The following is a 13,377-nucleotide window of genomic DNA, read 5'->3' on the forward strand; positions in this document are numbered from 1 at the left end:
CTGATTGAATTTATGTAGTAGCACATAACTGAAGCAACAAACAATATCACTGAGTTCTGCACAAAATCAATGACTGGAAAGATTTTCTGATTCTTAGCCATATTATAAGTTACTATTTTATTTAAGTTACATACTAACTTAATATTTTTTAACAGGATTTCAATAGCGGCAAACTGGTTGCTTCCATGTGACTAATCAGTACTAGTATACTTATTTCAACTCAGGTTGAAAGAAAGGATGTTGCATTACTGAATGCCCCAAGCAGTGGATGTGATAAACTTTGTGGACAGGAGAACAGTGTAAAAATAAATAAGACTACTTATTTGAATGTGATAACAGCAATGTTGCTGCGAGGACTAACTTTGTTCTTTGTGGTTATCCACATGGTTACCAACTGTGATGGACTACACCGTGGGAAATCTCAACCTCAACTGTGTATTGTAGATGAGTTGCGACTGAAACTATTAGATTTAGTACATGACTTGTGGAAAGATGTGACAGACCGTCGATGGGTAGCATTAGCAAATGACACACTTGGAGGTGCAGATGTAGAGCTTCTCAGAGCTTTCCAAACTCTGGGAGACACTCTGGAGAGTAAACAGCCAGCACGGATTGCTGTAGCGAGTGCTGATTTGGCTTCGTTGTGGGACTGGGCCCGAGCAGAAGCTGAACTTAAGGGAATTGAAGCACTCTATGCTTCGTTTGCGAGGTTCCAACATCAACAAACTCGAGGAGACAAACTTCCGGCTCCTCAGAGAGCATGGACTGATCTAGCGGAGACAATATTGCAGGATCCCACATCATCTATTCCACAGGCTCTTTCAAGACTGAATGAGATTATTGAAAACAAAAAAGGAGGTGAAGGAAATCTGTTCCAACAAGCATTAAAGGTAAACATTTTGCCACCGACAAGAGACCTATTTGTAATGAGGGGGATGATAGAAGTTTCATAATGAGCAAATGTTTCTTCTATAATAAGATAAAAAAAAAAAAAACAATTTCAGAATTTTAAGATCTTCCTCATTATGAGTATAAAGTATTTGAACAATTTTTATAACTTTTTGACTTTCTTGTTGTGTTGATATACGATATATAACACATAAACGTAAATAAATTTATTCAGTTCAAGTACCTACTATAAACAGTTTCAATTTCAAATAGGTTCTTTGCACTATTTAATGAATGGTAAATAAAACATCACTTTTTATATATATCGCGAATTTTAATATTTCACATTTTTTGCTTTCATAAAAAGAGTGTAAGTGAAAAAAGATGTTCTTATTTCAGGAATCAAGGGCAAATATGTGCAATTTGCAACAATCACCTCAACAGCTGCTTTACAATCTATACAACACAGTTGCCATAACGGAGTTGAAAGGGTATGCCATGATGCAGTTCTCATGGATGTTGTTACGCTTATATAACAAAGGTATGTTTATCAATCAATTCTTGCCATGTACATACTGTGCTACATCTTGATTCAGGAACTCAGGATGTGACAAATAGGAAAAGACTCGTAATTAAAGGAGAATTTAAAAACTCTTGAAAGTAACAATAAAAAGTTAATGCACTGTAACTCCCATTTTTTATCACGAACATTTACTAGATTACAAATAGTGGATGAGCAAGTACGTCGAGACATGCATAGCGTGATTAAGAGACTAGAGTTGTTTAAGAGGTCAGAGGTCTTTGACTTAAAGAGTCAAACGAGAAAAAGCAGGCACTTTGGAATTGTAGTTATTTAAAAAGTCCCTCAGCATTTGATAAACGATGAATATCACACTTTACTTTTCATATACTGCTGAGCTAGTATGAATAACAATCCGAGTGTTCTTCATATACAGAGTTCAAGAATGCCCTACATACATAGTCATTCAAACAAAACTATGATAGTGGATTTAACATAAATTAATACAAATTTTGTGTAGTAGATTTCGTGTAAAAAGTGAGTGGTATATTTAATCCTTTCATTTTCATTTGCTTAATGATGATGTTTCAGTCTGCAATGACGTCCATACAATGGAATAAAAGTTCGAACATCAACAGATATTATGTAGTAGTAGGTGCTATGAAACAGGTTATGTCCCACATCAGTTCCTCATAAATTGTATCCTAATAATATACAAATATCATCATGTCACTCCCACTGGATCAGTGATGAGCAATAGCCTTTCTCAGAGAGCTTAGCTTCTCCCGCTGCCTTAGTTGCTGTTGTATGTATGTACTCATGCTCACTGCTGTATTTACAATATGAGTTTCCTGTGCCTGTACTGAATAGAGTTAAATAACTACCTGGCTACTTACCTTTCTACCTACCAATTGGCAAAGTGGTCTGTTTATAGATATTATTCCAAAATGTGTCTAAGTTCTGACAAAAGCCAGGCATAGTAGCCTAGCTTGGGAATCGAACCCCAGACTCTACAAATGTGAAGCCAGCATAATACACAGCCCCTAGTTCTCCTTTAATGCTTTAAATTAGATGCAGTCTGAATACTGCTATGATGTTATGGAAATGTCATTTTTCAATCTAATTACAATATTCTATGACATATGAATTCAGTAAAGAATATTCAATAAGAATGTCAGTGCAAATAGTTAATATTCTTTGAAGTCTATTTCATAATACTCATGGCAGTTTTTCGAACAATTTGTCCATGTCTATGAAACAAAACTTATATTACAAAGTTTGATAATAGCATTTTCTGACACTGCATTATAAATTTCATGTGGTTCAAATAACTTCTTAGACAATGTATAGCAACATTTCGGTCTACCACGCAGTTTCTATAGCATGATTCTACCAAACAAAACGTTTCTGGACATGGGTTCTTATACGAAAATTTTTTGTAATGATCTTTTCTATCATCCCTTAAAGTTTGTAAAAAAATCACATCACCCTGTAAAGCTTATCTTACATTCTCTACTGCAAACCCTGGCTACTAATATAAACTAAATTAAAATGGATAGCATTTTCTCACTTGCAAGCTGACAGAAAATGCAAACTGTGTTAATCAAGGACATGTAACTACTCCTTAAGTTAACTTAACACAAGTGGGGAAAACAATGTATGTATGTATGTATGTATGTATGTATGTATGTATGTATGTATGTATGTATGTATGTATGTATGTATGTATGTATGTATGTATGTATGTATGTATGTATGTATGTATGTATGTATGTTTTCGTTGCATTTCTGTAGTTGTGTTATATTTTTATTCCGAAATATTCCAGAGTTTTTTCAATACTTTATTACGCAGTAATCAAATGAATTTAAGATATTTAGATAACCTTAATTTGAAAATTTGCAATTGGAGAGCTAGAAATAATGGAAAGCAATATACAGTTTTACATGACAGCAATTTACGGATTTCAAACAATTCTAAAATCATATGTAATATGTTTTTAATTTTAAGTAACTAAGTTATAGATATAATGACAATATGAAAACTATTAATGCAATGAAATCAGTTTTTGACATACATAAATACAAAATGTTCATAGAGATTTGCCACACTATTTCTACATTTAGTTACAGTCAAATCTCAATTTTGACAGATACATGGTCTCTCATTAAGTTGCAGAAAACCATTCAGTTATTCGCCAATCTTGCTCAAAATTTTAGTGAATCACAAGCACTTCAATAATAAGAGTTTTATAGATATGTAATAATTAGGGGGCTGAAGGAGACGTCAGACCATACGTTTTTACATTTTAAGAAACCGTAAATTTTTATTGGTGATTTTCTTTGCTCCAAGACATTCCTAAATATGAAGTAAATGTCTGGAACCTCAAAAAGCTTGCGTGATACATACCATATTTTACACTTTGCAATAAGATATACTCTTTGATCGGATATTTAATAAAATACTTTTATTATTTCTTATCAAGTGTCATTAGGCAATTACAAGTTTCTTTAGTTCAGAACAAATACCTCAATAATTTTAATTTGATATATGAAACTCTCTTGTATTAAGTTTATTTTTAGTGCATGCTTTTCTTTCTCGAAAATGAGAACACATACACAAAGAGCAAATTGTGAATGCAAAACATTATTTATGAATTATTTATTTTTGAAAATTACAAAGAACGAAAAGTTAGAAAACATCGTTATCTATAAATTTGGATCACAACTGTCACTTAAAGAATATATGAATACCTTAAATGATTACTCCATAATAGTCAGAAAATAGTAATCGAAATAATATATATATTTTTTTAATATGCTAATGAAAGGTAAAGATATCCCTACATCATGGAGGGCCACAGGGTAGCACAAGCTTAAGACTCCCACTTTTTCTTGATAATCAGAATTAGTAGCAGTAAGGATGTCAGCGTTTTTCTTCTGACTAAATAAACATAATTGCGTATTTCTTATAATTAGGATTTGACTGCACATTTGTCTCATACTTTTTAAGAGTTCATTATGCTGACATGAATGGTCTGCTAACAAAAAGTAATTTTACAGAATGCTTGCTAGCTGAGAAGTCTTTACATTCATTTCTGTATGTTTTACTCTGTCACAGTTTATGACGTAAATTACATACAAGTGTATAACTGCAATAATTTATTTCATGCAGGGAACTTCACAGTTGAGTCTGAGTTGATGCGTGAACGTTACCAGGAACGCACAATCCAGAAAGTTGCTGCTTTGAAAGAGGCAATGAAAACTGCAGAAAGTGATATGTGGCGATGTGATCCACGGCAACATTCTAAAGGAGAAACATATGTGGATCTAACACAACTATTACAGGGACATATTCAAAATGAAGTGGATATGAATAGTGAGTCTACCTGCAGAGAGAACTGTGGTTATTATTCGTACACAAAGAGTTATGGGTGCTATCAGAACCAGTACTGTGCCAAGCAGCAACGATGCAATGGGAAACTCATAGACTGTCGCTATATTGACTCAGACATGTGGGTCTGTCAAGCGGTGAGTTAATGTTTTAATTTTTATCATATAATGAACTATTATAATAATTTGTGTAACTGATTAATTCAACAGTATGTCTTCTATGTGATACATTTGGAATATAACTATATTCGAATCAATATTTCATTACTATGAATACTTAAAAGTACCATTTTTATAAAAGAGATATTAGTATCCGATTTCATTGAAATTTTAATCACTAAGTTAATTCCTTTCAATAAGATTATAAGACGCTGAAATTTTGTCCTTGGTTTGTAAATTTGGTCCTTAAAAAAATAATAAATCAGATTGCACATTAATGTTTTTCTAATTTAATGGTTTAACACGTAGCTGAATAATTGAGTAATGCAATCGTGCATTTCTTTTTTTTTTTTCTTTTCATTTGTGGTTTGGAATAAAAAAAAAGTATTGTTGAATATCTCATTTTTAATTTTTTTTTCTTGAGATTGTGCATAAAAATTATACTGGCTATATTTTTTAAGTGACAAAAGAAAAATATAATATATATTTCCATAGAATAGAGTGTTTAAAATGTGTGGTAAAAGTATCATTGCATGATCTTACTCAGTTTTTGAGAAATCTGATATCCTAGACTGAAAAATGTAAAAAAATTTCATATTTGGAAAACTGCTGACTGATGATTAGGTTAGCTTACGACCCTTTAAAAAAATAATATTATGTCACCTACAATTCGAATGAAATTAAACTTTGCACAAATATTTCTCATAGACAAAATGACTTTTTGGTGGGAAAATTGAGAAGTGGTAAAAACTGAAATACTTTGCCGTAGGTATTTAAACATCCAGCATACCCCTGTACAGGCACTTTAAAAAGTCCCTGCTACGAAAAATTTTCATCGACAGGGTTTTGAAGTGTAAAAAACAAAAATAATACTGCAAATTTTCCCACTGTGATTACAAAGATAATCAACAATACTGAGCAATGTCCCTAAAAAACAATTACATTAAGATATATAGTATGTAGTTATGTCATTCATTGCATGCACTCTCAATTCATTGTAACTTTGATTTGGGTTTTTGTTCTTTGTATATAGGATAGTCAAAGTGATAGACGCTATAACTGGATTGAATATGAGAATGGACGTATTCTCGGAAAGAAGTCATCGTGTAACAGAGGAACTACAAAAGTGGATAGCTGGTGGCGATGGTTGTTTTGGCATTGCTCCTACTGCTTCTGTTTGTGTGATGAACAGGGACCTAAGTCTGATCGTTATTTCAATTTACGGGAAGTCAAAGCAGATGTTGCTAACAACAAGTAAGTCTGTACAGTTTTTTTACATACTATTCTAGCTGTTCACAAAATACATTCTAAACATTAAAGCAATAATATAGAGAATCTGAAAAATTCTCTATTCTCAGAAGGTAAACAGAACTTTTTTTTTTTTTTTTTTTTTTTGCTATTATATTTTATATGTAATTATTGTGAACATTGTACATAAAATATTTTCTTACGTAAGGTAAAAGAAAGTTTAAAAACGATTTTGTAACAGAGTTGAAACTGACTTACAGCATTAAAATTCAGACGCAGAAATTATTAAAATCTAACTATGTAAATCCAGATTACAGAAACAAAATCTAATTAGATAATATCCAGTACGTATGATAAAGTTCTTGTAGCAGAGAGTAGAATAATGGACGGATGGTACTTCACTGATATTAAGTGGAAAATGATCTTCAATTTCCTTGTTAGATGTCAAGTACAGACTGCAAAATTTAAATCATCATTACTACATCTGTATCATAGAAGAGAAACATAGTATATTACATTTTAAAACTCCATTTTCTACAAAACTATGGGTGAAATACCTCAATGGCTAGTGACATCTGGATCCCTATTTAACAGTTCTTCATTAGGCTTATTATGCTGCCACTGTGAGATCCTGTTGTTCTTTTCCACTCAACTTACAACTTAGAGTAAATTGTATTTGCTGCTGTATGTGAAGTAAGAATTACTAAGACCTTGGTCTGAATCTATGGTGAGACAATGCTTTTTTTTAGTATAAGACAGAAACTGAAAATAATAATTATACTCTAAAAATTTACTTCAAACACATATCACGTTACAATTTAATGACACTTGTTACACATTTCAATTTAATTTTTATAGTCTGCTAGCCCTGATGAATGAAACATTTTTTTCTAACATGGAGTTTTGTTCTATAAAGTTGACTTGCCTGAATACACTACTTTTCTTCGCAATATATCTAAATACAGCCTTACTGTCTTTAGTACACGTAATTCCTGTTCTCATCAGATCTATCATCATCAAATCCGTCATCTACATATCGTTAATTGCTTCTTCATGTAAGTAAACAAAGGAACATTGCAATTGCAAATGAGATACTATATAGGTTTCATAACTCAAATGCTAAAATCGAAGAAAATTCTGCCTATAAAATAAGTGTTTCTAACCTGATGTTGTGTTATGATTCGAGAACCTGCACAAATCAAACATTGCTAAAATGAAAGAGTTTGCTGATTGATACAATTTCAAATATCATGTGATTAATTGACGATAATAATTATTTTCTTTTTTACTTCTTTACTTCCTTGCAGCAAACCTAAATATACCGAAAAAATATTTATTACTATTGTTATTATTTCAGGGTAGTAACCGGACTGCGTTTTGTTAAGAAAAACAGAGTAATCCATCTGCAGATTCAAGAGGCAGGACTGCTGCCACGTGGAGGTATCAACATGACTTCAGTGCAATGGCGACCTGTTGATGACTACAGGATATCAGATTCTGATGTTTATAATGGAAAGGACTACCACACTCTCAGCTGGGAGCAGAGAGCTATTGACCTGGATGATCTGGTAGCTCCTGAAGGATCTGTATTGACAGGTAAAATGCGATGAAGAGAAGAAAGCTATGCCTGACCAATAATCTCATTAAAGAACTCATGAATTTATTATTCTCTAAAAAAATCGCAATATATCATATATCAGAAACTAGCAGAATAAAATATAAGTTAATAACGGAGAACAACTGAATATAGATTATGTAAGGAATTTATAATTTTTAGAATTAAATAATTTATTTGATTATTAAAATAAAAGAAAAAACAAGTTGAGAAACTATTGCATGATTGTTTCACGCTTTTTTAAGCATTTGATCACAACTGATTTCAATTAGATAAACTAATCTGCGTATGAAGTCATTATAGCGATTCTTTCAATTACACAGAAAGGAAAAACATAACCTTCAGAACAAATTGTTCGTGAAATGTCTGGAAGAAAATTTCTACAAGTCAACATTTATAATAAAATCTAGAAGAATGCAAGATTATGTATATTTTATGTACTGTCACTTCTACACAGTACTGTTAAACAATTGGCAATTCTGTAATCAATGCATTTATTTGCAGGTGTACGTTTCAGACGAGTGGGAACACATCTGAATTTGGAAATCATGGTGACTCCCTTAAATTTTACAGCTGGTACATTAGACAAACCACATCAGAAGAGTATATGGCATGGGAATGACAACACTGATGCTTCCCTTGTTGAACCCCGGTATGTAAGCAAATTGTAATCTATGATTGCATTTGTTGAAGTTTGATAATATATTTTCTTTCATTTCATATTCCCTTTATTTTAGACACATAACAAAGTTTGACGATTTATATTCACTCACCCGACAAAATATCGAACACATCATCAGAGATAACGTAATATTCTTTTGTGGCCTGACATACAATTATTAAACTGTTATAACTGATGATAATGATGAAATGAGTTCTCTTACTGCTGCAAAAGTGAAGCTCTGTACGTTTCTTTGAAGACATCTGTAATGCAGAGTATTACCATCTGAACAACCTATAGCATTATGTTTTGCATCAAAATTCCTATTACATTTAAAAATCTAAGAGATAAAACAATTGAAATTTTATCCCCAAATGTTTCTTAATGCACTACAAGGTCGCGAAGCAGTTTATTGGTAAGAACTCTAAAAAGGTTATGCATCTTTCTCTAATAATTTAAGCAAATGCATAATTATATAATATAATGTGTTTCAGAAAACGACTGTACATCTCCCATCCAGATGTACCAACTCTGACAAATGAGGGATCCGTTGTTGATTCAAGATCTGACCAATTCTTGTTGTTTACACATTCTGATATTGATGCTGATGCAGCCCAAACTACTGTGCCATTCCTAGATGCACAACCTGTAGCGCCTGAACCACCAACGCTACTTGCTGGAGCTGGAATTTACCACAAGGGACGCCCTGGTTATGGTGGCTTCATAGGACCGAAAGTTGTGACATACGACTTCACTTCACATTTAAATGCTGTATTTCCCGTTACTGAAGATTATGTTAACTGATTAAGATGTTGGAATCTTGTTTCCTCAAACAGTAGGATACATGTTATGCATCTGTTTCAGTATTTTATACTATTTACATGCAAAAGAACAAGTGTTTGAACAAAACTAAAATTACAAAATTGAAAAATTGTATACTGCTCCTTAAACCTGCGTATGTCTAGTGTAAATGAAAGACTGCAAAGCCAGTTTTACAGCTTATCTTACAGGGGGCTTCTTACTGTCATGAAAATACATGTAATAAAATTAAGGTATTGGTAATAAAAATTGTATCAATCACAAGCTAGTACTATTTCTATCTTCGTATTATTAGGTAATAATTGCAAACTTTACTATCTTCTTTATTTCCCATTCTTCGAAATTTACTTTCAAAAGTATCTCTGATATACTTCACATTCTATAATGATTACATGTTACAGTACTTTTGTTCTTGTGTAATTTTGCCTGAGTGTATATAATAACAAAACGAATTACATGCTTTTATTTCTATTTATAGATTTGTGTGAAATACAAAGTAGGATCTGGAAGTAATCTACGTGGTAACTTCTATGTCGTAGTTAGTTTGTGATCCACTACGATCTCTCAGAGAATTTTATTGTGAACAAATAGACTGAAGACAAACTTCTGATGAAGCATCTTTTAATGTATATAACAGATGTGCAGTACATAGCTAAATTTATTCTTACAGCGAGTAAATATGACTTCTTAAAAGAACTGGCATTAAATTTTTCTCTTATCTATTACTTCGTCAATAGAGTTGCAAAATGTGTCACAGTCACAAATTTATCAATCAAGCTTAAATTTCATTTGCTACTTATGGTAAGTCTTTGGAAAAAATTTGTACATTTAGCATAACCAATAATATTAACAGAAACCATTGAGCTCAATTTCATTGAAGGAATCCATTTCCACAGACTGTGTTATTTTCGACTTAATTGAGTATAGTTAAAGTGGAAGATATACAATCATCATTCTGCATTGTAAACCATGTTATATAACAAATATAATTGTTCTGTAAGAAATATATTCTAATGTAGTGAAGCAAAAAAGAAAAATAATAAATATTCCTTTAAAAATAGTATACCCATACAGGATTTTGGCAAATGATGGAACATTTTAATAACAGATTAAGGAAGGCAAAACAATCTTACATTGATGGCCATGTGCATCAACATCGATTAGTGTTAACTACCAGTTAAAATTACCACATGACCCCTGATTAAGCATTTTTATGGTGCGATGATCTCAGTCAGAACTTAAACAGGAGGTTAAACACTCTAATCTCTAACTGGCCATATTCTAGCAGTTAAAGGAGATAACCAGTGATTAGCAGACCTAATAAAACAAAATGGAGGTCAGATCTATAGCTGATTATTTCGAAGACCATTGTACTTGGATAGGGATGATGGTGAGTGTGGCGTTTTATTGATGTAAAGAGAATTCTTACGAGGAATTACGTGACAACAAATTTCAGAAGAGATTTCGTTTATCAAAATATATTGTGTCATTTCTACTGCAATAAATGGATCACTTGAAATAACCCACAAATAGTCTTATTTCTTCCATGAATTGGTTGTTTACATTACGATTCTATGCAACTAATATTTTCAGTATTTTAGTGGGGATAAATCGAGTATCTCTTTTCCTATGTTGCAGGCTGAATGAAGAGAGGTTATGGATGGATCCCTGATATAATTGGGGCCCTGGATTGTACACACATTCCTATTAAACTTCATCTGTTTTCTTTATAGTTATTTCATCTCTTTTTTTTAATATAACATATTAAGGATTCCTCATATTTAAATTTAGTAATTAAATCTATCAATACTTGAGACTAGAGTCGGGCAGACTGCCTCATATTATCGCCCGTTCTCGGTTGCGTAATCTCCACAGTCTCGCTTAGTGAGCGCGTACCGAATGTAGCCAAATGACTCATTGATAGAGAACACGAGATTCTCTTGGTCCCGAGATTACCGATACTAGATCATTCCCGACAGTCTCGGAGGTCTAGACGGGACTGTAGTACTGATAAGGAAGCAATATCGCTCGGGCCATGGTTCTATAGGAAGCATTGGCTTATACATTTCCCGGTCCTATATATATCATGTCGTAGCTCCTATAATACTTAATCAATCGCGCTATAATTTTTTGGATTGATAGCTCAATGTCTAAGGAAAGCATAGAAAAAAAAATCGAACTGAAAATCTTTTTTGAAAAGTGAGAAAAAAATATTAACTTCGACGGAGATTGATCTGTTCACAATAGACATTTGATACTTCACCTCTGGTAACCGGAAAACGTTTTTATTTTTCACGTTAGATGGGGGGTCAAAGCGACAGAAAAGTTGAGAAAGGATGGAAATTACTTTTAAAAGTGATGGCCACTCAAAATCTTGACTGGTTCTCGAATAACGGCGAGTTAACCAAAGAAGCTATTGCCGCAGGACTCATGACTCAAACGTTTGTTCCGTAAAATTTGTACGGAACCCTTCTACGCATGAAAACCCGTTATTATACGGATGGTATTAAATGGTATTTTAATATAGTATGTATAACATGAGGCTGGCCTTCCATCTAGGCCAGTGGTACTCATTACGCGGTCCGCGGCCCGCTTGCGGCACTCAGAAACATTTATTGCGGCCCTGAACTAATAGGCCTATTACTATTATATATATATATATATATATATATATATATATATATATATATATATATATATGTCTGTAATAATGTGCAACCGGAGAAAACTTTGGTTACCCTGTATCATTACTGCCAATGAAGATTTTCAGCTACTACACGTAGCTATTTGTTTTCTTTATAAAAGGATAGTCATGATGTCCAATGTGCTATTATGTCTTGATATAATAATAGGTTGTAAACATGTTTATCTTAATATATATTACAATAGCATGCATTCAAAATTTGATAAGAAGTGTCCAAAATATTCTCATCCAAGAACAGGAGGCTGAAAATATTAAAAATGTCTCTGATATCTGAACAGAAATCGATGTATTCCACTGTACATACAGTAAAAACGAACTAAAACCAAAGTACCGTAATTTCCCGTAACTATGGTCCAGGCACCCAACTATGGTCCAAAACACATTATGTACTACTTAGTCCCCCAAGAGTTCGGTGTTTGCCATTTAAGGAGCCACTGTGATGGAATTATGTTCCCCATAGATGCTTCTATCAACCATTACACGTGGCAATGATATGGATGCTTAACAATGTCAGTGTGCAGCGTTCTATTGAATGTGTGAAGACATGAAATCATTCTGTTTGTGTTTGTCTGTTTTATTAAGCTCTCCTCTGTAGAACTGGTAAATTATAGATATATGAGTGTTTGTACAATTAAACCTGGCTATATAGTTTTTACTTTCACGTAAAAATTACACTGGCAGAGGTTAAGGACTCTGCGTGAAAAATATTTAACCTCAAGGCTAGAAGTCAGTCCTCAACTATGTACCACAATTTTTCGTGGACCATAGTTGTATTTCATTTTGAAATATTTGTTTTAATGAAATGTGAACAATTTGATTATTTACTTCTGCAAATACGGTATCTCAGTATATTCTAAAACACCATTTAACATTATAGTCCAGTAAATAAAGAAACAGACTGTGCCAGCATCAGTGGTAATAGCACAAATAATGGTCCGGTAAAACGAAAACTTCAGGGTAGAAGGATCACAACCGTCCCTGTAAGTGACTATGAGAGCGATGAAATTGAATTGGATACAGATTATGATGTTTCCGGTGTACTCTCCATATTTACAGACAGTGAGTCAGATGTGGAAAAGAAGACGAAATCTTTTAAAATAATGCTAAAGGCACATAGTTATATGGTAGTTACTTATGAGGAGGAATTGTGGCCAGGAAAAGTTTTGGAAGTGAAGAACAATGGAGCTGTTGTTTCATGTATAGTAAGAAGCGACAATTACTGAGGGGAGGCAATATCCGCTATTAGTAACATCTGTGTGGCCACAAAATCAGTTGAACATTTGGAAGAAAATTGAAACAATTTGTAAGTTTTTACACCTTTTAATTATATCCATTGTTTACCGTTGAAAATAATAGTGCAAGTGATAATAAAA

At 32.8% G+C, this 13,377-nt stretch overlaps 2 protein-coding genes across 8 annotated transcripts in view; one reads left to right on the forward strand and one right to left on the reverse strand.

Annotated features, from left to right (window-relative positions):
• The window catches only part of orion, an 84,194-nt gene extending 73,831 nt beyond the window's left edge, over nucleotides 1-10,363 (forward strand). For 3 of the 4 annotated variants that reach the window (XM_069820203.1, XM_069820194.1, XM_069820212.1), the window contains exons 2-8: nucleotides 156-890; nucleotides 1,288-1,429; nucleotides 4,581-4,936; nucleotides 5,991-6,211; nucleotides 7,563-7,801; nucleotides 8,325-8,472; nucleotides 8,976-10,363. In XM_069820203.1, coding sequence (XP_069676304.1) covers nucleotides 342-890; nucleotides 1,288-1,429; nucleotides 4,581-4,936; nucleotides 5,991-6,211; nucleotides 7,563-7,801; nucleotides 8,325-8,472; nucleotides 8,976-9,285 — 1,965 coding nt within the window. In that variant the 5' untranslated portion in view covers nucleotides 156-341 and the 3' untranslated portion in view covers nucleotides 9,286-10,363. The remainder of the gene's footprint in view (nucleotides 1-155; nucleotides 891-1,287; nucleotides 1,430-4,580; nucleotides 4,937-5,990; nucleotides 6,212-7,562; nucleotides 7,802-8,324; nucleotides 8,473-8,975) is intronic. The other variant, XM_069820184.1, reaches the window with a different exon arrangement.
• Nucleotides 1-13,377, reverse strand: part of Ubr3 (Ubr3 ubiquitin ligase) — a 196,580-nt gene that overhangs the window by 141,370 nt on the left and 41,833 nt on the right. The gene's annotated exons all lie outside the window — the stretch shown is intronic.

Source organism: Periplaneta americana, chromosome 1 (genome assembly GCF_040183065.1).
Source record: "Periplaneta americana isolate PAMFEO1 chromosome 1, P.americana_PAMFEO1_priV1, whole genome shotgun sequence".
NCBI lineage: Eukaryota > Metazoa > Arthropoda > Insecta > Blattodea > Blattidae > Periplaneta > Periplaneta americana.